This window comes from Equus quagga, chromosome 10 (genome assembly GCF_021613505.1).
Source record: "Equus quagga isolate Etosha38 chromosome 10, UCLA_HA_Equagga_1.0, whole genome shotgun sequence".
NCBI classification, from domain to species: Eukaryota; Metazoa; Chordata; class Mammalia; order Perissodactyla; family Equidae; genus Equus; species Equus quagga.
In genome coordinates this window covers 45,707,457-45,733,725 of record NC_060276.1, presented here as the reverse complement: position 1 = coordinate 45,733,725, position 26,269 = coordinate 45,707,457, and the positions used below count along the sequence as shown (strand labels likewise).

Genomic DNA, 26,269 nt, shown 5'->3' with positions numbered 1-26,269 from the left:
TTGAAAATCACAAAATATCATTTCAAATAAATTTGTTTATACAACTTTTTCCGCCATACTTGGGGACTGTTGTGCTTGAATATATCCTTGCATTCGTTCTTCCTTAATACAATTGATCTCTATTTGCATTTTTTGCCAGAGGCATATGTGAATGTTCTAACTGCATGAGTCCTTTTCCATCTTTGATTAGTGTGTTTAGTCAAAACGACAGCATTTAATTTGGGTTGTTAGCAATTAGTTTTTTTCTGTTGTAAAAGTGATCGTTAATTTTTTAATGTGAATAATCAGAATCTGCAGCATGAGAAGAAAAGGCAATGAATGCAATGAGGTTCTTTTATTTGAAAATAGAAAAACATAGTACATTTACTTTCTTTCAGGAAACCAAGTGCCTGGGTCAACATTTGAGATTGCTTCTGTGTATGTAAATGAATAATAGTGTCTGGCCTTTATTACCAATGTATGGTGTTGTCAAACTGTTATCCGTCTGTTAAGTTCTATGTTTATATATTAGGATCTGAAAGAAAAAGAGAATGATGAGCTTGATATTCAGTTGAAAGTATTTGATGAGAACAAAGAGGACGACCTAACTGAATTATCACACCGTCTCAATGACATTCGAGCAGAAATGGAATATCCTTTTGATAAACCACAGAAATCATTTTGCATGTATTGTGAAAAAGGGATTTGTGGGTGATTTTGTGGACCGTTATTAGAATTCTTGTCTGCCGGCCCAATTTATATCTATTTATTTATATTAGAACCTCACTATGATGCTGTCCTTGAGATTCATGTTGAGGACTTGTCAGACTGTCCTGATGATTTACACAGACTATATTGAAATCTGCACAATGGCTTGCTGTATTATAGGTATAGTCTGCTCAATGGTCTTGAATAGACAAGAGCCTAAGGCAATATACCTCACAGATAAGGATTTTTAGGGGAAGGTTCACTGAGTTCATATGTGACTATAGGTAATACACTTTTTCAGTTTATTAAATGGTACTTCAATGGTTTAGAGACGTAATTCAATTCAAATAAATGTCTTATTCTCATTCCAAATATTCCAGTTCCTTAGTGAAAAAAAATGTTTAGATGTGATACTATCTGACCATAAAACAAGGCTGTGTGGTAAAAGCATTTGAGTCAAATACAGCTAGCATATAATCTTCCCATGGCAACGATTTTATATGAAATTATTTTAGATCTGAAAGATGGTTGTCATAGCATTGCTGACCATTTGTTTCATCCCCGTTACATTTCTTACTTATGGATCCTGGGGAAATTGGGAAATACTTCAGAACCAAAATGACCTTTGAGCTGGACTTTTTCTCTATGATGTCTTCTTCCCTCGCTCCCATAAAAAAGCTGGAAGTAATATTCCCCTCTTTGAAACTCCTACAGTATTTTGTTTGTATCTGTCTTATTTATGTATACTACTATGCCCCTATGAGATTGAGGGCAGAAATGTTATATTTCATCTTTTTCCTCCAATGCTGCTGTCGAAGTATCTTACATGTAAGTATTGGGTAAGTGCAGTGAATAACAATTTCTTTATTGTGAGGGATAATTTCTAGTAATTTCTTATCCATCACCGGTGACTCAAGTCTACAGTGGTTTCCACAATATTAAATGCTTTTTATATCAATTAATAAATATCTTGCTTTCTTGCTTTATATAGATTTCTCTTATAATCACACTTCACCATGAAGCTATTTTTGGATCCATTCTGTTTCCATTTAAAGGACCTTATGAGACTTTGACACAACACTCTCACATGGGGTCTAAGAAGTAACCCATCATATACTTAATTCTCCTTCAGAGAAAATGTTGACATTTCACGTTATTTTTAAAATGCTGGATTACATCTCCTCTTCTACCTTTCTTTTACCTTGGTTTTCCAGGTCCTCACTTTCGTTATGAAAGTGAATCTATTTTTGAAGACTATTTTCTAGTTTACTAAAAGCATTTAAATTTCTTCTTCTCTTTTTATATCCTAAGAAGATGTTTCAAGTTCCATTGTCTTACCTCTCCATCTTTTATCAAATAGTGAAATACAAATGAATACAAACAGTAATTATTTCAGTTTTAGTATTTCATCTGTATAAAATAAATGTGGTTTTGTGATTGTTTTTAGCAGGCCACAGAATGCTCGTTTGCATTCTATGTTATGTGGCAGTGAAAATAAAGGAGTAATAGCTTGCATGAATAATATAGTTTCTTTATCCTGGTCACAAGAAGATCAAGAGAAAACCATTTTCATTAATGGCATTGCTGTTCCAATGGTACTAGCTATAATCTGGAATTAAAAAATACAATGAATAACTGATCGTTTAGGGTTTTGATGGTTAAATGATCTTGGAAATACTCTTTAAGTCTGTTTCTCTCATTAAAAGATTAAAGTGATTCCATAGATTAAATTTCTTTATGGAAATGTTTAAATACTGGTTCATGGAGTTGAAGGTTTAGAAACAGTAATGGAAGCAAAATGATATGTCAGGGTTTTAAAAAATGAAGCTACTTTTGTTGTGAAACTTTTATCAAGAATCTTTGATTGTTTTCCTTTACTTACTTTCCACTGATATGAATGAAGTATACCATCTTCTGTATAATATGTTGAAGGACACTGCTGCTGAAAATTACTTATTATCCATTCTACAACACTTTTTGCTCATTAGAAATGATTATTATATCAGGTAAGAGGCAGTTCTGAGAGCACTATTTGTGTAATTTGATATTAAAGGAAAATTAACAATGGAGTAGAGCATAGGCGGTATATGCATATCTACGCATATAGAGTGTAAGGGTTTGCTGATTTTAAGGTACCATTTTTTAAAAGATGTTGATTTATTTTTAAGTGGGCCAGAAGACTCTATTTATAAAATGGGAACTTCAGTGACGGAACTTTTAATAACAATGAACCTAACAGATTTTCCTGCCCCCAGGATGAATTTTCTTTGCTAGGTGATAGTAGCATGGAGTAAGCACTGAAGAATCTATGGTAGAACTTTTAAGTTCTTGTATATTTTAATAAGAAAGATTTTATTGTTATTTGTCTTTTAGAGTATTTATCTAGTAATAGATGCGATCTTATCTAAGAAAATAATAATGATAACATTTCAGCTTTATATTCAGCAGTGTAATTCTTCAAAATGAACGAGTATGATAATCATAAAGCTAGAAGTTTTAGAGTCTAGTAACTGGGAATATGTCTGAAAACTAGAAAATTAGAGGAAGGGTTCTGAGTGACTGAAATTATTCCGGAGCTGGTGAGCATAATCTCATGTTTAACTGTTCAAGAGACTCTTAGCTGTTCTTCATACCCTATTATGCATGAAATTCTGGCACCCTGGGTTCTCTGATTCCTCAAAACTTGCTTGTTTAAAGGAAGAAGGAAGGCAACCATGGGGTCAGGCATAGTCCCAACAAATGTACAGTTCTAAAGCCGCTTAGACAAATATTATAGTTCAGCCCAGTACAACAACTGATGACTGTCACGATGTTACAGAGACATAGAAAAATGTGGAAAATATTCAATTATATGCTGTTTTTTTTAAGCAGGAAAGATAGTAATGCCTTTAAAATGATTGTTGTTTTCTAAACTAAGTTCTGGCAATTAAAGGGGTACTGTGCCCACTGGTATGCAGTTACCTGGGGAAATAATTTATGTGAAACCATCCATTTCTCAGTAACTTTGAATAAATGAGAAGTTGCTCTAATATGACATGCTGTTCATCCTGAGAACATCCACGTGAGATAGAAGTGTGACAAGCACTTTTATTCTACTTGCAGATAATTAACCTGGCCTCAAAGAGGACGATTGTATTTTCCTTATTTACCCGAAGAGGCGTTGACTAGATTATTGATTATAATCCAATATTATGTACCCTAGACCTGATGATGACTTGAAAAAGTCTCAGATGTATAATATATATTACTATTTATTCTTGTTCTTGAGACCAGCCCCATGACAAAAGACATGCAAGAACAATTAGAATCTGTTTGTCTTCATTTGCAAACTTATAGTAGGTTGGCTAGTTATCAGCACACTAATTTTAGGGATGTTTGTGTCATAATTTGTCTGTAGTAGTATTTCTGATTTTTCTCTGTTGAATTTATTAGCCACTGATAAATACTAAATTTTCCCCAAATTTTAATGCAAAAATACCATTTTAAAAGATTTGAAGTGAGCAAGTGGTCATTTTTAAGGCCAGAATTGTCTTGATAGATTGCAGAATGAGGATATGTTTTAAAACCTTTGACATTTTGAACAAATTGAGGCTCTAGCCATGCATATTAAGTGTGTATGCTTCTATAAAATGGATCTTTTAAAATACGTGCATAAATAGACCTTTGGAAAAGTCTGTAACGTAAGTGGCTCAATCCAGTTTTGTAAGCTGTTATAGCTATCTTGAGTAAAAGTGTTGTCGTAAATTCGAGACATTGCTTGCCACCTAATGCCAAGATGCTCATCCCTTATTGAAATTAAGGACCTATAGAGGCCTAGAACCATTTCTGTATCCATGGATGTAGGACTAGCAAGTCATTTGTTTTCATTAACTTTAGGAACAATAGCTGTAGTAAGTAGATAAGGTTGATAAGTATCTGAACACAAGCATGAATCCCTGAAAACTAGAATATAAAGTCACTAAGTGTTCACGGTTGATTACATCACAATGGGTTTTGCACTATAACGTCTAGACCATCTTTAAGCTTAGACGTATTTCCCCCAAGAAGCATAATGGCTAGAAAGGGTTTTCTAACAGCGCTAGAAAAAGACTTAGTTGTTTTATCGTGCTGAATCACTTCTTAGGAAAATTGATTTGTATAGGTGGAAAAGGTATTCAAGAATACTTTCTCTTTCAGGCCGCAGTATTACAAAATAATTGAGGAGTGTGTTTCACAGATAGTGTTGCACTGCAGTGGTATGGACCCAGATTTCAAGTATAGGCAAAGACTAGACGTTGATTTCACTCATCTGATAGGTACGTAATATAACCCTCAGCGTGCTTTGATTGTGTTTTACTCTTTTCTGTGTAATAGGCACTTTTTAAAGATAGCTCTCTCATTGAACTTCCTCTATTAATATCTGGTAAATCATCATGTCCATTGGTTCTCAATCCCTGTAATTGTTAATTGTGATGATCGTGAGAGTTCTGCCTGTGTGATTGGAAATATTAACCTGTTTGATAAGTTTCAACACTCTTGAATTCAGTTTAAAATCAATGCCCCACAAAAAATTTATATTATTATGGATGACTGCCTTGCTTTTTACAAACATGACTCTGAAATCCTTTGATTCAGTTTATACTGGTACCGTAGTGGTTTTGTAGAAATCATATGTACCATAAAGTCTAATTATTAATATAGCTATGGTATTAGTGTTCAAGTTTGAGAAAAGAAATGCAGGCTTATTTTAGTAACTTAAGATATTTTAATTCTATCAAAGTAGATCCATTTATATTTTCAAAGACCTTAGAGCTGGGAAAGAATTTGAGATGATCGTGTTCATCTACTTGGATTGCTGAGGAAATGACCTTATGTCATCCTAGACTGGTAGTTAGCTACACTTTCTGGAATAATCTCTGAAGGATGATGTGAAATCTCTCTTGTGAAATATACTATGTTATATGACTTTATAGTTAAGCAGTTTAATTTATACCTAATTGAAATCACTATTGCTAAGATTCAAGCATGAGCTCATTTGTCTTGTCTTTAAAGGAAGAAAACAACAGCTGTTGAATGCCAATTATGTATTATTCTTCACTCCATAGCACAGGGAAGACTCACAGTAATATTCAAAGATGAATTCCTTGTTATTTATCTTGCATTACTCTTTTCTGATTTTGAAACTAATGCTCACTTATTCTAGGCAATCTAGAGACTCGTATAAGTGACAATTAAACTCAGTACGTTTTACCACCATTACTCACTTTTCAGCTCAGTACATTTTCTTCTCTCTCTCTTTATATCAATCCATCTATCTTTCTATCTACCTACCTACCTACCTATCTTCTCTATCTGGCTATATGCCTATTTTTCATGGAGCCTTACATTATGAGAATTTTTCCATGTTAACCTTCAAAATATGACTTTGAATGTCTCTATAATAGTCCATTTTATAGAATATCATAATCATCTTAACCAATCCTTTCTTATTGTACATCTATATTAGTTTCAGCTTTTCACAATTCTAAATAAATTTGCTGTGAACATTCTGTGTATAAATGTTTGTCTTTTTCTCCATATTTCCTTAAGATTGATTTCTATAAATGAGCGTATGAACTTTGAAAGGCCGAATGCTTTTCAGAAAGCTTGAGTCAATTTACCTCACCCCAGCAATTAATGTGAATGCTGGCCTCACTGCATATTTTTCACTGAGCTTTATAAACTCAGTAGTTTATTTCATATTTTGTTGAGAGAGTTATAAAGGACTATTTCCAAATATTTGTATTGGCTTATAATGTATTATGGACCATAGTTGGCATGCATACTCTACTGTTGATTTTGGCTAGCTCATTCAGTGTTCAACAGACATTTGTTTACTGTGTGCCAAGTACTTATGATTGTGGACCCTTAATCAAGAGCATTGGGGTGGGGAGAGATGAAGGGATCAGGTGAGAGAGGATAGTCAACACCAAAGCCCACGAGGACCTCAGCCATGTGTCATTTCTGTGATTTTGAACAAATCATTGAACTTCTCTAGGCTTCAGTTTCCTCAACTCTAAATTCACAGAAGTCAAATATATGTGTGGTTCTTAATATTTTCTGGTCAGAAGGCCTTTTTCAGTAGCTGATGAATGCTGTGGAACTTTCATTAGAACACATATGCACACTCATGTGCATACTCAAAAAAATTAGCAGGTGCTTCAAGAATTTCTAGGAGATCTGTGGATCTCTATTTTAAGATCACCTGGATTTGAGGAGCATAGAGTCTCTTCTGACTTCACAATTCTGTAAGTCTAGTATTTTTCATAATTCCAGTCATATTCCTGCCTAAATCTTTCCAGTGCCTTCCCACTGAAATTTAAATCAAAATCATTTCCAACCATTACCAGCACAGCACAGGTCTCGCCCCTCTGTGATCTCATAATTTTTCGATTTCCTCCTTAGTTTCCTAGCTCCAGCACACAGTTCTTTAAAAAAAGGAAAAAACTTTATTGAGCTATACTTGACATAAGAAAAACTACCCATATTTAAAGAATATAACGTGATAAATTTGATATTTATATATACACTTAAAACCAGCATCACAGTCAAGATAATAAACGTCTATATTACCCCCTAAAGTTTCTGTGTTCGTTGTAGTCTCTCCTTCCCATGGCTCTTCCCCTCTCCCATCCTGAGACAGTCACTGATCTGCTTTCTCTTACTACAGATTAATTTCATTTTCTAAAATTTTATGTAAACAGAGCACACACCATGTACCCTCTTTTTGTCTGTCTTCTTTCATTCAGCATAATTATTTTGGGATTCATTCATGTTGTTGTATTGCGTGCATCAATTGTTCATTCTTTTTTTTATAACTGAGTAGTATTTCCGCATATGAACGTACTGAAATTTGTTTATACATTTACTTGCTGATGGACATTTGGATTCTTTCCAGTTTTTGGCTAGTATAAATAAAACTGCTGTGAACATTCATATACAAGTCTGGGTATAGACATATGTTTCCATTTCTTTGGGGTGAATAAATAGGTGTGGAACGGCTAGGTACAGAATCGACTGTATATGTAATAATGAGAATATTGTCCAAGAGGGGTTCTTCAGCTATTTATATTCTGGAGTGTCTGATTCGACTCAAGAGTTTTTATGTTTGTTTCCCTATTTACATACTGCATTCTGCCTCAGAACAGAAGTTGTTCACATGGAATCTTTCTTTAGGAAGCCTGAATTAGTGAGTGTTATTATATCTCCCCCTCTAGCCTTATTTTAAGGGTCATTTTGAGTCTTAATAATCTTAAGCATAGATTCTTTGGCACCTCCTCACCAATAATAAACTACAAAAATTTTTTTAAAGAATTCTATAATTGTTAAAGTTGGAAAATAATTGAATCCCTTTAAAGGAATGATGAGTTAGTCAAATATGTTTTTGGATTCTTGGTTTTCTGCCTAAACAATACTATCATTGACTTCAGATTCAGTTAGTATGCAAAAGAAAGAAAACATCGTAGTTTATGTTTTATGTATAGTATAAGTCAATTTCCCTTTAATAGCAGTTGACATAAAAATGATAGTCTACATAGTAGAATTATAGGCTGGCAGCCATCTTTTTCCTAGAGATCTGATGCAATAATTTCTAATCATTTTTGGTCAATCTTAATAGATTCTTGTGTGAACAAGGCAAAAGTTGAAGAAAGTGAACAAAAAGCAGTGGAGTTTTCGAAGAAGGTAAGGCTTATAAAATATTAACCATAATTTTTAAGTTTATAATTTAATTACAATACATATTGTGCCTTGTTTCTTCATGCGAGGCCTTATAAATGTTGTTTCATTTATGTAGTAGTTTGTGTTTCTAGATTTAAACATAACCACAGAATATTGATTTCTTTCCTGATAAGATAAGATGGCTACTTGTCCCTTTTTATCACCTTTTATCCATTATGAAAGAAAAGCACTGGCCATATTCTACTAAAGTGATAAAAGAAATAAAATTAGGTTGCTGGAAGGATATAGTTAGAAGCAATCAACTGAAATACGTGCCCGCATCGCTTTCCTGCAGCTCTCGTTTACCGTGGGCGGCTCCTTGGAGAACTGTGAGCTGTTTAGCTAGTATTATCGGTGTTATGTCTTTAAAGTCAGAGCTATTGATAGCAACAGAATGATGCAAGGTGTTTTTTCTCTCTGCTTAAACTTATCTTCTTTGAATTTTATAATTACCATTTTTTAAAGATTTTTATTTTTTTTCCTTTTTGTCCCAAAGCCCCCCAGTACATAGTTGTGTATTTTTAGTTGTTGGTCCTTCTAGTTGTGGCATGTGGGACACCGCCTCAGCATGGCTTGATGAGCAGTGCCATGTCCGCGCCCAGGATTCGAACCAACGAAACCCTGGGCTGCCGAAGCAGAGTGCACAAACTTAACTACTCAGCCACGGGGCTGGCCCCTAATTACCATTTTTTAAATGATGCTGCTACTTCATGTAGGTTTGGTGGAATGTGAGGTCCCCCTTTCTTTGTGTGTTCATACCAGCTTTATGAATATCTTAATTTTGTTTAAATCTCGGATTGTCTTTTCCTTGTTTCACGAAAGCATAGTATACTTTTATGAGCTTCTACCGAAAGTTGCGTTTCTTTGTCGTAGACCGTATGAAGCATTAGTATAGTATTTCCCGTTGGTGGCAGGGAGAAGCATTGAAGCACAAGTCTAAAAGCTCTCCAGTTTGCAGCCTTCTGACAGCAAGATAAAGTGCTTACATATTGCTGTCTCTTCGAAGTTATGACTTACCTTGGAGATTAGATAATCACTTTTGCTATCACTCTAGAAATTATAGAGTATTACTAAAGTTACTTCAGGGCATCTGAAGAAATGTCTTTGCTCTTTCAGTCACTAGACTAGATTTTAAGAGCTTGAGCATAAAACGTTTGTGTGAAGCTGTCATTTTTAGTGGTGAAAGGAAATGCACGCTTTTTGATTAATAGACCTTTATATTTCTCATGTTCTTGTTTTAAGTAGCACATTTGAAATTCCCTTTGAAAATCTTAGGCTCGCCTTAATTTTTCGCTATCACTGTATTAGATACCATAAGACTGGAACAAATTATGATCATCTATCTGGTAAAATTTTCTATAAGCATGTATTATGGGAAAAGGAATCCTGAAATAATAAAAAAGAAATTTCAGTGTTTGATGCTTTATTCTCATCACCAACATTTAGAATGAAAACATGTACGGCCTCCCAGTGGTTATCTGCATGTCTTCTCTTATTCTGGGTGATTTTAAGAGGCCATATAAAGTAGTAAAAGAAAAGGCGAGGGATGGCTAGAATGAGAAGCGGTAGCTGTAAGATCTGATCTCAGCTTTTCCACTGATTAGCTGTGACTTCAAGTACGCCACTCACTCTTCCTGGATCTTAGTTTCTTTGTCATTAAAAGGACAGGTCAAGTTTAACAGCCTTGTAAGAAGGCTTCCAGCTTGTGTATCTTAGGTTTCTGTGATTCCTGGTCGACACGTTTACAGATTAAGATCATTTTATTTTTATTTATTTTTTAAAGTTCTTTCATTTTGGCGAGGAAGATTGGCCCTGAGCTAACATCTGTTGCCAATCTTCCTCTTTTTTTTCCTCCCCAAAGCCCCAGTACATAGTTGTAGGTCCTTCTAGTTCTTCTACGTGGGATGCCACCTCAGCGTGGCTTGTTGAGCAGTGTGTAGGTCCACGCCCAGGATCTGAACTGGCGAACCCTGGGCGGCCGAAGTGGAGTGCATGAAGTTAACCACTATGCCACCAAGCTGGCCCCTAAGATCATTTTAAATCACAAGCAGAAACTTGGGGTGCCTCTCTTCAAATATACTAATAAACCATTTGTAGAGGAAGATTGTGTACAGTGTGCTTGTGTAGGCACCATGTTTCAGAAGCACACAGCAGACGCTAACTTTGGGAGGGAGGATGGGACTGTAGAATCGGATAAATCTTAACATGCGTAGTAGTGAAGTTGAAAAAGCCCCATCTTCTCAGTGAACTAGGAAACCAAGTCATTTATTGACTGTGAAGGATCTCGGATGGGTTTGAAATTTAAAGAGATTAGAGATCATATGGACCAACCTCTGCAGGACATTTTCCTGGGACTCAAGTAGAGATGAATAAAAGAATTAGTGAAGGAGTATTTCAGGTTTGACCCAACCACTATTATTATCCAATTTGCTCACCCACTCTTTCTTCACACTTGGTTGTGAATGGTATTTTATAATTTCCAAAGGTCAAATCTACTAGGAGGATGAATATTTATTAACAGTGAACATACTTTTTTATTGTTCCACAAACTCTAAGGCAATTCTAGACAGTAAGATGTATCACCTTTAGAAACAGAAATACCATCACTGGAATAACGTATAGACTTCTAAACTGACTTGACATGACATTGACAATAAAGGGCAAATGCTCTGTAGCTGGACATAAGTGGAATTCACTCTAAGTATGCCAGCTTGTTTGGGCCTGCTTAGAGCCCTGACTGAGGTGAGGGTGGGGCAGGAGGCAGTAAATGGATATTCACCATTCAGATGGTCTCTTTGGCTTAGCGCGCTGTAATGGAACCTCTCATTTCCCCTTACAACATTTTATACAAACGTTTTGGTTAACTGTCTGAAGGAGGATGTAATCTGCCATATACCATTCTAATGTCAGATTTTGTGGAGCCTCACTTTTTGGATGCTAGACAATTAAGATTATAATAGAAATATTCTAATTTGTATTAATGTACATCCTTTTGAGCATTCTAAAAGTGCAATCTCTTTTCAAGATTAAATATAGTTAAGAAATTGAACTGCTCAATGGCTAATTTTTGCTTCATTTTCAAATAATTCGATAAACTTAAAGGTATGGGATAAAACATTAAAAAACATGATTAATTCTTAAACCTATCTTTCAATAACAAAACAATAAAAATTCCATTCTATGTGAAGAGAGACTTCTCAGTCCACCTTTTTAAAAATTTGTTTTGTATTTCTTTTCTCAGAAGTGAAAAAGGGTTTGTTTACCTTGGGTTGGGGGCATATTTCTTCTTTACTACCACTGCAAGCAATACCCCACCCCCCACAGGGAGGCTTAATTGTCAGGAAAATAATCAAGAGCTCTGATTTTCTGAGTGACTTGGGAATTCAGCAAAGCAAGAGTTGCTCCACTTAGTTAATACATAATGTTATTTGAAGCTTTCTCAAAACTGTATTATGAAGTGTACATTTATGGTGGTGATCATTGCAGTTCGATGAAGAATTCACAGCTCGACAGGAAGCTCAAGCTGAGCTTCAAAAAAGAGAAGAAAAAATCAAAGAGCTTGAAACAGAAATCCAGCAACTTCGAACCCAGGTAATGAAACAAGATATAGACTTTGTGTCATGTCACAGTGAGTTCGATGGTAGAAAATTATCTTGTTAGATGGAAGGAAAAATGTGACCAGAAGCAGACTTTGTGGCAGTTTCACATTTTAGTTGAAGTAACTCTATAGATTTGATTTTGTGGGACAACAAATCATTTTAATATTTGGAGAAAAATAAGGCATTCGTTGCTTAAACTTCCCTGAATATTTTTAATGGAATATATGATACAAGCAAGACTGTTTCTGAAATGAAATTTTCATGATGATTTGAAAAATTGGATGCATAGTATTTTCTTTCAAAAAGAATGTGGAAATGCTCATTAATTTTAATTATCCCAAAAGCTTTTTGAGACCTCTTTAAATCATGAATGCCATAATTTCAAAACCTAGCAACTTTACATTTCTACCTACATTCCCTATGATGAAAAGCTCCCATATACACTTAAAATCTTAATTATGGTATCTAAACTTTAGAACTGATTAAGTACTCTTGACGCTTTTTATGTTTCAAGTGAAGATTAAGAAATGGAAGATTACCTGTTAACATAGTGGATGCTCAGTAGGTGTTTCTTGATTGACTAGGTTTGTTTCCATCAGTCTACTGAAAAATGAGTTCACAAGTCCCCCATGAACTCCGAATTACCCAATGCAGTGACCTTTTCCTGCTCTCAGCCTGTTTCACTTATCTATAATATTCAGTAATTTCTTTTCACTGAATCTTTCTCTTTTTTTGTATCATCTGACTTCCCTTTTGACATCTCTGAGAACTTAGTTTCTCTTTAGATTTTTGCCCCCCACAAATGGTGACGTTCCCCCATGTTCTGTCCTCTGCTCTTTTCTCCGTTTGTCCTTGCACTAATATCCCCTTGAGTAACATAAATTTAAATATCCCCTTGTAGTAGGTTTCAACTCCCCTGAGTTTATCTCGTATTTTAAGCTCTTGATTAGCTCTCTGCATGTTGAAATCAAACCCATTATTTGCAGTCACCTCCCTTTCCTCAAACCAGCTTGGCCTCCACTCTTGTTTAATTTTACCACCAATTTTTTGGAGAGTAAAGCTGGAGTTTCTTTGCCTTTTCCCTGCCCCACTACCTGACAAATTAAGCTGGTCACTGTTTTATGTCAGCTCTTTCTCTGACTCTTTTTGCCCTTGTATCAAAACCCAGGACGCCCAGGGCCACTCTCTCGTTACCTCCCGCCTGGCATATTACAGTTGTTGCCTAACTTTTCGCCCTGCCTATAGTCTCTTCCTCCTCAAATTTATCCTTTATGTCAGTGGCAAATTAATCTTCCTAAAACACTGCCCTGACTTATTGTCACTCCAGGCTTTAATATGTTCAATGTTTGCCTGTTGCATTCAGGATTAAATAAAAATCTCCTTAGCAGGCATTGGAAGCCCTTCTATCCTGGGCTCCCTTATCTCCCCTTTGCAGCCTGGTCTCTGACTGCTCCCCGACCTGCAGCCTCTGTTGCAGCTAAGTCACCTTTCCTCCCTGCACATTTAGAATTTACTGTCTCCGCACTTTTCCTTCTGCCAGCGTTTCCCACACATTAGTCACAGAGATGCTAATAGGTTTTTCATGAGGAAAACATTCCATAGTCCAATAAATTTGGTATACTTGAAATTTTCCTCTTGGAGATTCACGTTACTCATTAGCATATTAAAGGGTCTGAGATGTCCTACATTGAAGAAACTTGTCCAATTCTTTTTGAGACAGCTTTCTCAAATTCATTTACCGCAGAATCCTTTATCGCAGACCACCTGTGAACATCTCCTGGAAAATAGTGTTTTCATGGAACTTAGTTAAGAAATGCTAAATTATGTTATTCTCTGTCAGAAATGCCCTCCCTTGCTCATCGGTGCCTGCAAAATATATCCTTTAAGGATAAGCTCAGGAAGATATCCTTTGGAAAGCTTCACCAAAAACTTCGTTAGGGGATTTCTCGAAACTTCTCTATCACTTTCGTAGACCGCTCATATCGTATTTGTTTGGGTGCCTGTTTTATTTCTTCTACTTGTTCATAAGCACCTTGAGGTCAGTGTCTTTACTTATTGTTCTTATTCAAGGCCCTGCTGCACCTACCATTTCGTGAATTGTTGCTTATTTATTACTAAATTAGCTGATCTGTAAAAGTGCAGAGTCGCACAGTCCTGTCTGGGGCACCCAAAATTGTGTCAAATATTAAATTATTCATTTGCCATATTCAATTCTCAATACTCTATTATAGCCTAAGTTAATTTTTCCATTACTAATTGTTCATGGGAGGGAAGAAAAGGGCTGGTATGATTCAATTTTTAAAGACTGGTGACATTTAATATAAATGTTTGAGATTCTTTATTAAATTTGTAAAATATGTATTTAACTTGAGTAAAAGCCCATGTTAAAGTAATAGCATTTTTAGGGTTGCACAAGTTTCGTATCATAAATATGATCTAACAGAGACAAAATTTGATGCTTACAAACACATACTACTTTAACTTTGCTGTTTATTAATAAAAAAATGGGATACGCATTTTACCTTTAAAGTTATTCAACAAATCCATTTATACACAAAACTTGTAAGGTAAATTAGCAATTTCCTGAAATTTTCAGAGGAATTATTTTAATTTCCCCCAGAATTTATTTGATTTCCCTTACCGTTTTCTAGAATTTTGCTATATTAAAAATAAAGTTAAAAGAATTTTGCATGTTTTAATCCCCTCTTTAATTCTTCCTAATCTCAGGAAAGGATTGTCATTTGTTAAGTATATAAACATTTAGTTGCATATATATATATATACACACACGTAAACATTTATATATGTGAATAAAGTGGGCAACGCGCATTGAATATTATGAGAAACATTTCTATGATTATGATTGTTAATAATTCTTATAAATATACGAGTTCTTTAAATTGTTGCTCCAAAAATATGCTTCAATTTATTTATTTTGTAAAGGTATTTCCAAGTTTAGTTCACACAATGAAGTAGTCCAAGTAGGAAATTCACATTAGTAAAGATAAGAAGACTTTCTCCCAAATAAAAATAACACTACACCAAGAAATTTCATTAGTTTTAAACCTTTCATTCAGTTAATCTAATATCATGTCTTGATTACAAAAGATGTCCGTTCATTGGTATGAGTTTCTTAAGAATATTTATAATAAATAACTCCACTTTTATATTTCTTTTGGAAAATGAACCATTGTGATCAGTAATGGTTTAAAGAAACAGGTACGGGTTATTCATCAAAACAGTAGACCATGTGGAATGCTGCGTTCTCCTTCATCTGTCATTCATTATCTACAGAATGAGCTAGCTTGACGTTGCTTTCTTGTGGTAGACATGTTATACTCTCCTCATAATCCAATCTGAGTGAATTAATTCCCCTCGTGGCAAATGACACCCATTCACAGGAGGCAGTCTGCTATAGCGGCAAGAGGACTGCATTAGGTGTGAGAAGAACCACGTTCAAATCTTAGTCACATTTCAGACTGTGACCTTTCGTTAGTCACCTAACGTTTTTGCAGTTACAGGTTCTTAATCTATGAGTGGTGAGATAAAGGTGAGATAAAAATAACCTACCTATTTTATATGGTTATAATAAGGATGAAAATAAATTTTCATCATAAGATGAATGTGATTTTATGTTAATAAACATATATTACTATGCAAATGGATGTTGCTTACTATTATTATTGGTATTAGAAGACAGTAAGTTAGTAGTGCTATGAGACAGACTCTTTGTGTATAGCTAATTGGCCCCAAAGGAGTCAAATCTATGACCTTCTATTAATTATCCCGTATTCAAGCCAACCAGTCTAACAGGCCCAAACTATACAGTACTTCTTTGCATATATTTATAATGAAATATAATTTTTCATTATTTTGGAGGAGTGTTCCAGAAAATCTTTGAGGATGCCACCTTTCCTGGCATTAGTGTGTTAGCAGAAGTGGTCATTGTCTGGAGTTTATAATGCTTATCAGGAATCTATGCAAGTCTTTTCCCTGTATTGTTAAAGCCTTAGACGCTGCTCAATTAACTGAAGTGCATCCAAACAGTCTTAAACAAACAAACCACAAATGTCGACGGATGAGTTTTCTTTGTTACTATATTTTACCATGAGAATTCCTACATTGGATTATTTGTATTTCAGGGACCCGGACTCCTAGCTTCATCAGGCATTCCAGGCCCTCCTCCTCCACCTGTACTCCCAGGTGGGGGTCCCCCTCCACCCCCGCCTCCACCACCGCCACCTCTACTCCAAGGACCTCCCCCTCCTCCACCTCCTTTACCTGGAATGGTTGGCGTCCTACAACCACCACCTTTGTTTGGGGCGCCTCCTCCACCACCTCCTCCCCTAGGAGCACCGCTTGATCTGCCATATGGAATGAAGCAGAAAAAAATATATAAACCTGAGGTGGCCATGAAGAGAATCAACTGGTCAAAGGTAATCCTATGACTAGAGTTTTTGGCTTTGTCTAGCCAGAGTTGATTGTCAATGTGTGAATAACTGTATTGCTACATGTAAGTATTATGTAATGTTTGAGAACGCGACTGCTACTCTTTTGCTTTCCTTTGTGAGTTCACCATCTTATGTTCGTCTTTTAGTCTAGTACTTAGAGAATTGTAAAGTCCACAGGTAATTTGAAATTAATGTAGAAGGCAAAAGGAAAATCAAAGTGAAAGTGGTGTTAGACAGTAATATACGAAATATATCACCGAATGAAAGATCGTTTTGATTCTTTTACCGTTGTTAACTTTAAGTACTATAACATTCTTAAATATAATCTTTTTTATTATTGAGACTTTTTATCTTAGTTTTGTTCTTAGTGAATGGTTTTTTTTTTAGTTTTAAACTTTCAGATAGTGTTAAATAAGTGACAGTATTCACTATTGATGTAACCTAATTGTTTTTTGATGTGATGTATGAAAGTTTTTTCTTTTGAATGTTATTTTGCTTTATTACTATCAAATAATATATCTTGTGAAAAGCTTATTATCAAGATTGACACAGTCCCCATTCACTAGGAACTAATCCTCTAATGAAAATACAATTACCCAGACCCCCATATGGGGAAATGACTTATCCAAGAACATACAGTGATGTCTGACAGTGTCTACATAGTAAATTGGTTTGACCAGAAGAATGGTTAAATTGGTTTTAAAGTTAAGGGTATAATTATGCTTTGTCCATAAGATTAAATGAGGTATAAATGGTTTTGGAGTGTAGTTATTTTTTATTAGATACACTCCACCAAACTGTAAGATCCAGAAGCTGTTGGCCCAGTTATTCTGTGTGTATAAATGTAATGATACAGTGTAATGGTCCATACATATCACAAAGCATCATGATGTGCTGGAAAAGGAACAGTCCTAATCTTGGGTTTCAGTGAAGTAGTTAAGAGCATAATTCTCTGGAGCTACACTGCCTGGCTTAAATCCCCCCGTTGCCGTTTACTGGCTTGGGCAGCCACGTAAACTTTCTGTCGCTCAGTTTCCTCGTCTTTAACGTGGAGATAATAATAGGTCCTGCTTCAAAGGATTATTGTGAGGATTAAATTAGATGCATTAACAGATGCAAATCACCTAAAACAGTACCTGCACATAGTAGGAGATATGTAAGTGTCAATTATTATTATGATTATTGCCTTCAACCTAGTCAGTGAACATGGGGAATTCACTTTTCTAAATCTCAGTTTTCTCATTTGTAAAAATCCAGGAGCAAGAAGAATGTATATGAGTTTGGGGAGGAATTTACTAAATTATTATTATTATTATTATTAATTTATTTTTCTTTGAGTAAAATTAGCCCTGAGTTAACATCTGCCACCAATCCTCCTCTTTTTTGCTGACGAAGACTGGCCCTGAGCCAGCATCTGTGCCCGTCTTCCTCTGCTTTATATGTGGGACACCTGCCACAGCATGGCTTGACAAGCAGTACAAATATCCGCACCCAGGATCCGAACCGGTGAACCCTGGGCTGCCAAAGTAGAATGTGCAAACTTAACTGATACGCTACCAGGCTGGCCCCTACTAAATTATTTTTAAGAGTCCTTCCAGTAGAAGGTTTTTTAAAATGTAATTTGCTGCGTGGCCTATTGCTATCGGGTACCTTTTCTGTTCACCAATGGAATTCTATGACTTTCCCAATGAATATTTGCTTCAAAAGTGTTATTCTGGTAGATCCTAAAATTGATTTAGTAGGTAGAAGAGTAAAGGAAATGTCATTCAGCCTTGCTGAAAGTGAATTCTTTGAAAAATTAAATAGGAAGTAATCATTTAGAAACTTTCTTAATTTTTTTTCAGATCGAACCCAAAGAATTATCTGAGAACTGTTTCTGGTTAAAAGTTAAGGAGGACAAGTTTGAAAATCCAGATCTCTTTGCACAGTTGGCACTGAATTTTGCTACCCAGATAAAAGGTACGTTTTATTTTTTTAAATATAAATTTCTTACTCTGATATATTGAATTCATCACTTTGATAAAAATTTTCTTGTAATTTGTGCACGTATAATCTTTCCACACTGGACAGAGTCAAACATAAATAGATGAACATATTAACTATATTTTACCCAGCGGCTAAAGGAAGATAGCTCTTTTTCCTTTTAATTTTATTTTGCATAAATGTTATTCTTCATCTGCAAATATGGGTTTTATTGTTATAGTTTAATATCTGAGTTATACCCCTCTATTATAAAGTTATCATTTTTACTGAGAAGCAGAGGAGATGAATTTGTTGATTCACCATGTAAGAGAAAATAATGTAACAGAATAGTAATAGCTCAGAAGTTTTCATGAAATTGGAATAAGATGGTTGCCATAGTGCTTAAATAGTCTTTTACGTTGATACTACTTATTAATTTGGTTTCCTAGAAAATTTTATAGTTTTTTCTATAAGCAGAGTTTCTGGAATAATATCAAAATCTGGTACCTAATAAGTGTATGTTACTGATTTGATAATAGAGTGCTTCGTTTATGATTAGATCCTTAACGTCTTGTAAATTTCACACGTAATTTTCGTGCTATGTAGGTAACTTCTCAATCTTGTATTTAATTATTGTGAATTTTTGGTATTTTATTTTAACATTACTATTTTACTAATTATTGCAGAATTGATAGTTGAGTTGAGCATAGGATTTTTTCAGTCTGAATGAGTCTTTACAACTAAGAAATTTATCTATTCCATAGGCCCATGCCTTGGAATTAGCATTCATTTGTCTGATTTGTCACAACATGCCCTAGGGTGTGGGAATGTGAATTCTGGAAGATTCAGAGAGAGAGAGATAGGTGAAAATTATTCCTTCTCAGCCCTTCTATTATATGTTGCACACCGGAGGTGCGTGCACTGTATTTGTTGTTCCTCACAGATTGAAGTTCACACACACACAGAAATTTGGGGTGATTAGGGTATTCTGAAGAATTTTGACATTCTAAAAAATACCTGCTGTTAGGGTTTTTTTCTTTTTCCTTTTTATTTGCTATAGTAGACTTCACATTCAAAGGGCTCTTCAATGACTCCAGAGATAATTATAATCACTTTTTTAAATTAAAAAAATAAAACATGCCTATGTCCAGGTATTCATATAGTAAAACAAAAGCAGAACAAAAAAGGCGTGGTAAACATGTTGCTTTAATCCCAGACTTGCAGCTTCTTTCCCAGAGCAAACCACTCTTACTACTTTCTCACACTGCCTCCTAGAAACAGTCTATACTTCTAAAGGCATATGCATATTTATCATTTTTTTCTTTTTTACTTCTTGCTGTTTTCACTTTATGTACTTGGATATTATTGCATAATAGCTTGTGTTTATCTACTGTGTTCTTTTTACATGCTGCATAGAATTCTGTGGTATGGGCCTATCTTAATTTATGTAACCAATCCTCCATTATGGATAGTTACATTAGTTCCAGTCTTGCTATTTCAAGCAATGCTACGGCGAACACGTATCTACATATACCTTTGTGCACCTAGGATCTAACTGTAAGATACATTCTAGAAGCAAAATTCCTGGATAAAATGCTGTGTGTATTTATGATTTTGATAGATATTACCGAATTCCCTGCCAAAGAGTTTGTCCCTTTATAGTGCCACCGAAAATATATGTGAGCGTCTGTTTCCCACAACCTTTGCCCATCTTGGAGGTGAAAATGGTAGATTGTCCATGTTATAATTTTTACTTCTTGCATTAGGAGTGAAGTCGAGCAGCTTTTCTTCTATTCATAGGCAATTCTTTTAAAAGGTTTTTTTTAAAAATTTTTTCCTTTTTCTCCCCAAAGTGCCCCGGTACATAGTTGTATATTCTTCGTTGTGGGTCCTTCTAGTTGTGGCATGTGGGATGCCACCTCAGCGTGGTTTGATGAGCAGTGCCATGTCCGCGCCCAGGATTCAAACCAACGAAACACTGGGCTGCCTGCAGTGGAGCGCGTGAACTTAACCACTCGGCCACGGGGCCAGCCCCATATTCATAGGCAATTTTAATTTCTTTTTCTGCGAAATTCTCCCTCCGGTCCTTTGAACATTTTGCATCAAGTCATTGCTCTTTTACTTATTGATGTATTTATTTGGAGTCCCACAAGAATCATAGGTTTCCTAAAATTTTAGAGTTAGTCTGGACTTTAGAAGTGATCAAGTCCAGACTCTCTATTTTACAAACGAAGAAAATGAAGTTTGAGACAAAGAAGTAAGTATAAAACCCATTAGAGAGTTTCTAAAGGTAGTGTGGTATAGTGGGAGAAGCCAGAGGAAAGGAGGCGCACATATTTGCATTCCAGCTGCGATGCTTGTAACCTCTGAGACGGAATTCTTTCATCCATAAAATGAGTAGACTAATGTTTACCTAGTGGTATTGTGAGAATTAAATAAGGTTATATATTTAAAGCACCCAGCCCAGTGCTTGGTATAGCAGGCACTTAATAAATATTAATTCTCCTTTCCCTTTCATTTCACGTGATGCTGTGTGTGTGTGTGTGTGTTTTATTTTAGTTATTGACACTTAATACAACTGTTAATTCAGCAGGAGAATTTCCTGCTCTTTTGAGCAGCACTTGGTAGAGCCAAACAGTTACAATAGAAGCAATTCTTACTGCGGCTGCTCAAACCTAATCAACCCAAAGCAAAACTAGGAAGGAGTCACATAAAGGCTCTCATGTACTCACTGCTGAGAATACCGCATCTTCATTCCTCTTAAGTCTGATTCTCTGAATTTTTTATACGCTACTCCTCCTGCTTCTACTTTCCTCATTTTTATATTGGAGTGCAAATAAGATAGGAGCACCATTCCGTACCATTACGTTCACTAAGATTTATTTCTGAAAGGGCATTTAAAGGAACAATTACGCATCATAGCGTATTCCAGACATGCATAACACAGCCCAAACAAATTTTAATGATGCAATACTGCCATTTATTTTAATAACACTTAATAACTATTGATTGGTTTTACTGTAACAGCTGAAGTTCCTTGTCACTTGCAGTGCCTTGATTCATAATTTGGTCAATAGGTGGCAGGATCAGTAAGAAATCCGCAGGCGGCTCGGCTCCAGTGAACCTGATCCACGCTGCTGCCCTGGCTTTCTGAGCTCCAGGGCACCACTTTCTTCCTCATTCTGCTGCTGTTTGCCGCTCACTTAGCTGCATTCCAGAAGGAGCAACTCGCTCATTGTTTCTAAGACCTATTTTCAAAGCCCTTAGACCCAGTGTTCCAAAACCTCTGAGAAATTCCTCCTCCTGTGGGGGGTTTTGAGAGCGCTCAGGTCTCTGTTCTCCCTAAATGCTTTGTAAGGCATTACTGGTCTATGTTTCAAGAAGATCTTTAACATAGGAGTTTCAAGTTGCTTCTGCTTGCTAAAGAGAAAGAAGTTTTAAAATACACTAGGTCTGATACCTCTAATATTTGAATGTGTAAATATTTATTATATGAAAGTACCATCAACTTATGCTTTTTATTTGAGTTACTTATTCTTAGAGTTTTAGAGAAAATTATTTTTAATTTTCTATTGTGAACCAAATTATTTCTATTTTAGGAGAGAATGGGTCTCTCGTTTCATTTAATTTCTACTTGTAGAGTACCCACTCTGTGCAAGGTACTCTACTAAATAGGAGAGAGAAGTGAATAAAGTCTTTCCCCTGTACCAGGGAACTCGTCATCTAGTGAGGGAGAAAGGAAGAGGTACACTGCGTTTAGCCCAAGTTGTATTCAATGTTGGCATAGATTTTTTTATTTTTTAATTAAAAAAAATGTTCCCACAACTAGAAGGACCTGCAACTAAGATATACAACTATGTACTGCGGGGGGGGGGGGGGGGGGTTGGGAAATAAAGCAGAAAAAAAAAAAAAGATTGGCAACAGTTGTTAGCCCAGGTGCCAATCCTTAAAAAAAGAAATTTTATTTTATTTTACTTTTTGTTGGAGGAAGATTAGCCCTGAGCTAACATCTGTGGCCATCCTCCTCTTTTTGCTGAGGAAGACTGGCCCTGAGCTAACATCCGTGCCCATCTTCCTCTACTTCATATGTGGGATGAGTGCTACAGCATGGCTTGCCAAGTGGTGCATAAGTCTGCACTCGGGATCCGAACTGGCGAATCCCCGGCCACCAAAAGTGGAATGTGTGCACTTAACCACTACACCACTGGGCCAGCCCCGGCATAGATGTTTTTTAAAAGCCATGGGAGCATAAATGGAAATACTTAATTTTGAGTAGGGCAAATGGAGATCCCAGAGGTGGTATAATTTGAGCTGGGCCTTGAAATTTAAGTAGAATTTCATTAGAGGAAAACAGAAAGAAAACATTCTAGGCAGAGAACATCATTAACAAAGTACGGGAGGGGGTGAAGTGCATACTGTGTTGAAAGCACAGCCTGTTGCGTTGGGGCTTTGGGGTGAAGGTGATAAGATGAACTTTACACTCAGGAAATGGGGTTTTGTTCTTTAAGCATTAGGGGCACAGTAATTTGATGATTAACCGTTGAGCAGGCCTGTGGCAGACAGACAGGCGATGGGAATTCACAGATAGGTGATGGAGCACTGATTCTGAACATACATCAGTAGCCTAGGCAAGATGGGATGGTATCCTGACTGGCACAGATTCTTAAGCTTAGTCTCAAAGGTCTCTTCTGGTTTCCAATTCCGGTGTTTCCGTGCTCAGAATGTTTAGGTTCTTGTTATAAGCCATAATGATGCCATATCACAAAATATATCTCAGAATGCTTTCTAGATTAATGAAAAAATGTATACATATATTAGAGGCAGCTGGAGAAGACCCTATTAGTAATTTTGAATATACATCATATTTGTAACTGTTGGAATTTGTATATGTGTTCTAGTCTTATTTATTATTCAATTTGATGATATTTGGGAACATATAAACATCAAGGCTATAATAATAGTGTTATTTTCCTTAAAAATCTATAGTAATTATAGATTACAGTGATATTATGTAAAAATTAAAGTAATGATGGTTAATATTAACTAAACTTGAAATAATAGTAAAATATGTAGGTTATAACTGCTAATCCTAATTAGAATTTCTAGGGTTCTCCAGAGGCTTCAGGAAGAACAAAGATAGTGTGTGTGGAAGTTGTAAGCAATTTCTTTGGTTTTAATGTTGCTTAGAGGAAATATAAGAAATAAACATAAGAGGTTAATAAAATTTAGCTTCTTCAATAATATATTTCAGTCGTGCAATTTAGCTTTAATAATAACAGTAAACTGAGGTGTTATAAATATTTCAAACGCATATAAATGTCATTGTGCAATTCTTGAAATATTGGGCATAGCTTCAAAATTATGGCGAAACTGAGTTTGAAGATATATTTATGTAAAAGTACTTTTTCTCTAGGATCATATTTTACATTGTGTTTTGTAGTCTTAGAATCAGCAGGGTGCTTTTGAAGATACCCACCCTTGTTTGGTTGCTTAATACACTCTTCTGTATTTAGTGAGACAATGAAAAAACAAGAGTGGTGAAATCGATTATGTCTCTGTCTTCATAATATAGAAATTCTTGGAATTGACTTGAAAATAATGAGATGTCAGTCTCAATAGTGCACAGTTCCTATAAGAGGATGGTAAAGTGTCCTAAGAGACCTGGTGTCCCAACAAATAATTTGTCATCTTAATGACACAATATGCATGCTCCGTCATGTAAGCATTAATATGCAAAGGACCAAACCCAGAAGGCTTAATTCTTTTAGGCAGCCAACTAAAAACCATACATAGCTGTATATAATTTCATCATTTTTACTATATCTAAATTCTTTGGATTTCTGTATGTAAACTAACTGATCGTCTTTGTCTGTCACCTTACCAAAGCTTTTTTATTATGAACACTTCAAGTGTTTTAACCTATGGTGACACATGCTTTCATTTCCAGTTGTCATATAGCAGCATCGAACAACCACCTCCTTTCTGTAGAAGAGGGAAAAAGGCATTTGTGAGCCAGAGATACATGCCATCATTGAATTATAAGTCACTAATTGTAAAGAGAAGCTGAGACAGTGTGTCTTGCGCCTTCTAAATGAGTAGTCTTCCAAATGGCTCTATCTTTACCTGTTGGTGATAGTGTGGTGATTGTACTACTTCTGCTACTAACGCCATCACTACTAATAACAATAATAATGGCAATCATAATAATAACATTAATAGCAATAATAGCACATTTGCTAAGCATTTACTATATCCCAAGAGCTTCACTACTCATTTTAAATTTGCATCTCATTTATTCCTCACACCAGCCCTCGATACTATTATTATTGTTTCATAGGTGCAGAAACTGAGGCTATGGGAGATAAGCGATGTGTCTTGTTCACAAAGCTAGTAAGTGGCAAAGCTGAGGTTTGAACCCAGGTTCGTTCTTAATCACGTCCCCAAGCTGTAACAATGACTGAATACCTTTTATGCCCTTAGTAATTTGTGCGTTTTGTTGCATGGTTAACTGATCCCTTTTTAATGCTATAGTTTCACATATATTGTCTTGTGAAATGTGTAATCCTAATTATCCTGGCACTGAAGACAGTTCTTCAGAGCTTAAAGCAAAGCTCGGAAGTTGTACCTTCATGGAAGGGAATAAGGTTATTTCTTCTACAACTAAGATTTTTTTAGTTGTTTTCTGCATAGAATCTATCAGTTGTAAAGCATTGCTATGACTTGGGGTCTGTCTCTTCTAATAATGAATGAAGGAGTGTGGTCTTCATGTCATTAGGCATTTGGTGAAGATATAGTAATATAAGTGGTTTTTCACGGGGCTCCTTTGAGGTTAGCTTCATAACATTATAGATACCTTGTGTTATTTTAATATGATGCTTTTTAGCTATGAGTTAGCATGTCTTTCCCATTTCAGTAATTTTTGCTGATAAACATTGTATCGATTAGTCACGACAGCAGGTGTTTAGTTGATAGCATTTCCAATTCACACAGATACTCATTCACATTTAGAATCATTTTCTAGCCAGATTAGTTTTATCTTGGCAAATGGAAATTATTCATATTGAAATCCAGTGGAAATTTTTAACACAGCTATATAAAACTACAAAGGGGTGTGTTTTGTTCCAACTGTATATTGATGGCAGTTAAACCAGTTCTAGAGTTATTTTGCATGATAGAAGTAAGAACAAGAGGTTTATCTGATTTTTTTAAAGAAATATGTTTACTCTAGAGAGGTTCATATCTGGTAGCTTTTCTAAGACGTTATAAGTAATCCCTTTAGTCAATTAGACCTTGTTGGTTACAGTAAATTAAATTGTTTCTTTTCAGTAGGTTATTCAGTAATAGCTGGTTGTTACTTAGTTTTCCCTAATTTTAAACTATGCTTTTTGGTATTATTATTATTTTTATTATAATTTTCATTCATATCATTATTTTTTATTTTGCTTTTTTATTAGTTTTTTCAGTTTTATTGTGATATAATTGACATGTAACGTTGTGTATGTTTAGGGTATAGAGTATAAGGATTTGATATATGTACATATTGCAAAATGATGACCACAGGAGGTTTAGTTAACATCCGTCACTTCACATAGTTACAGATTTTGTGTGTGTGTGTGTGTGTGTGTGTGTGTGTGTGTGATGGGAACTTTTAAGATTTACTCTCTTAGCAACTTTCAGATGTGCAATACAGTTTTATTAACTATAGTCATCATGGTGTATTTTACATCATCAGAACTTATTTATCTTGGAGCTGGAGGTTTGTACCTTTTTGTCATCTCCATTCAATTTCCCTGCTCCCTACCCCTTGCCTCTGGCAACCACCAATCTCTTCTC

The 26,269-nt window shown here is 35.5% G+C and overlaps 1 protein-coding gene across 3 annotated transcripts in view; it reads left to right on the top strand.

The window, feature by feature from the left end:
- Positions 1-26,269, top strand: part of DIAPH2 (diaphanous related formin 2) — an 817,147-nt gene that overhangs the window by 236,614 nt on the left and 554,264 nt on the right. For all 3 annotated transcript variants that reach the window (XM_046673034.1, XM_046673033.1, XM_046673032.1), the window contains 7 exons: positions 512-630; positions 2,577-2,693; positions 4,864-4,982; positions 8,324-8,388; positions 11,911-12,015; positions 16,166-16,459; positions 18,319-18,433. In XM_046673034.1, coding sequence (XP_046528990.1) covers positions 512-630; positions 2,577-2,693; positions 4,864-4,982; positions 8,324-8,388; positions 11,911-12,015; positions 16,166-16,459; positions 18,319-18,433 — 934 coding nt within the window. The remainder of the gene's footprint in view (positions 1-511; positions 631-2,576; positions 2,694-4,863; positions 4,983-8,323; positions 8,389-11,910; positions 12,016-16,165; positions 16,460-18,318; positions 18,434-26,269) is intronic.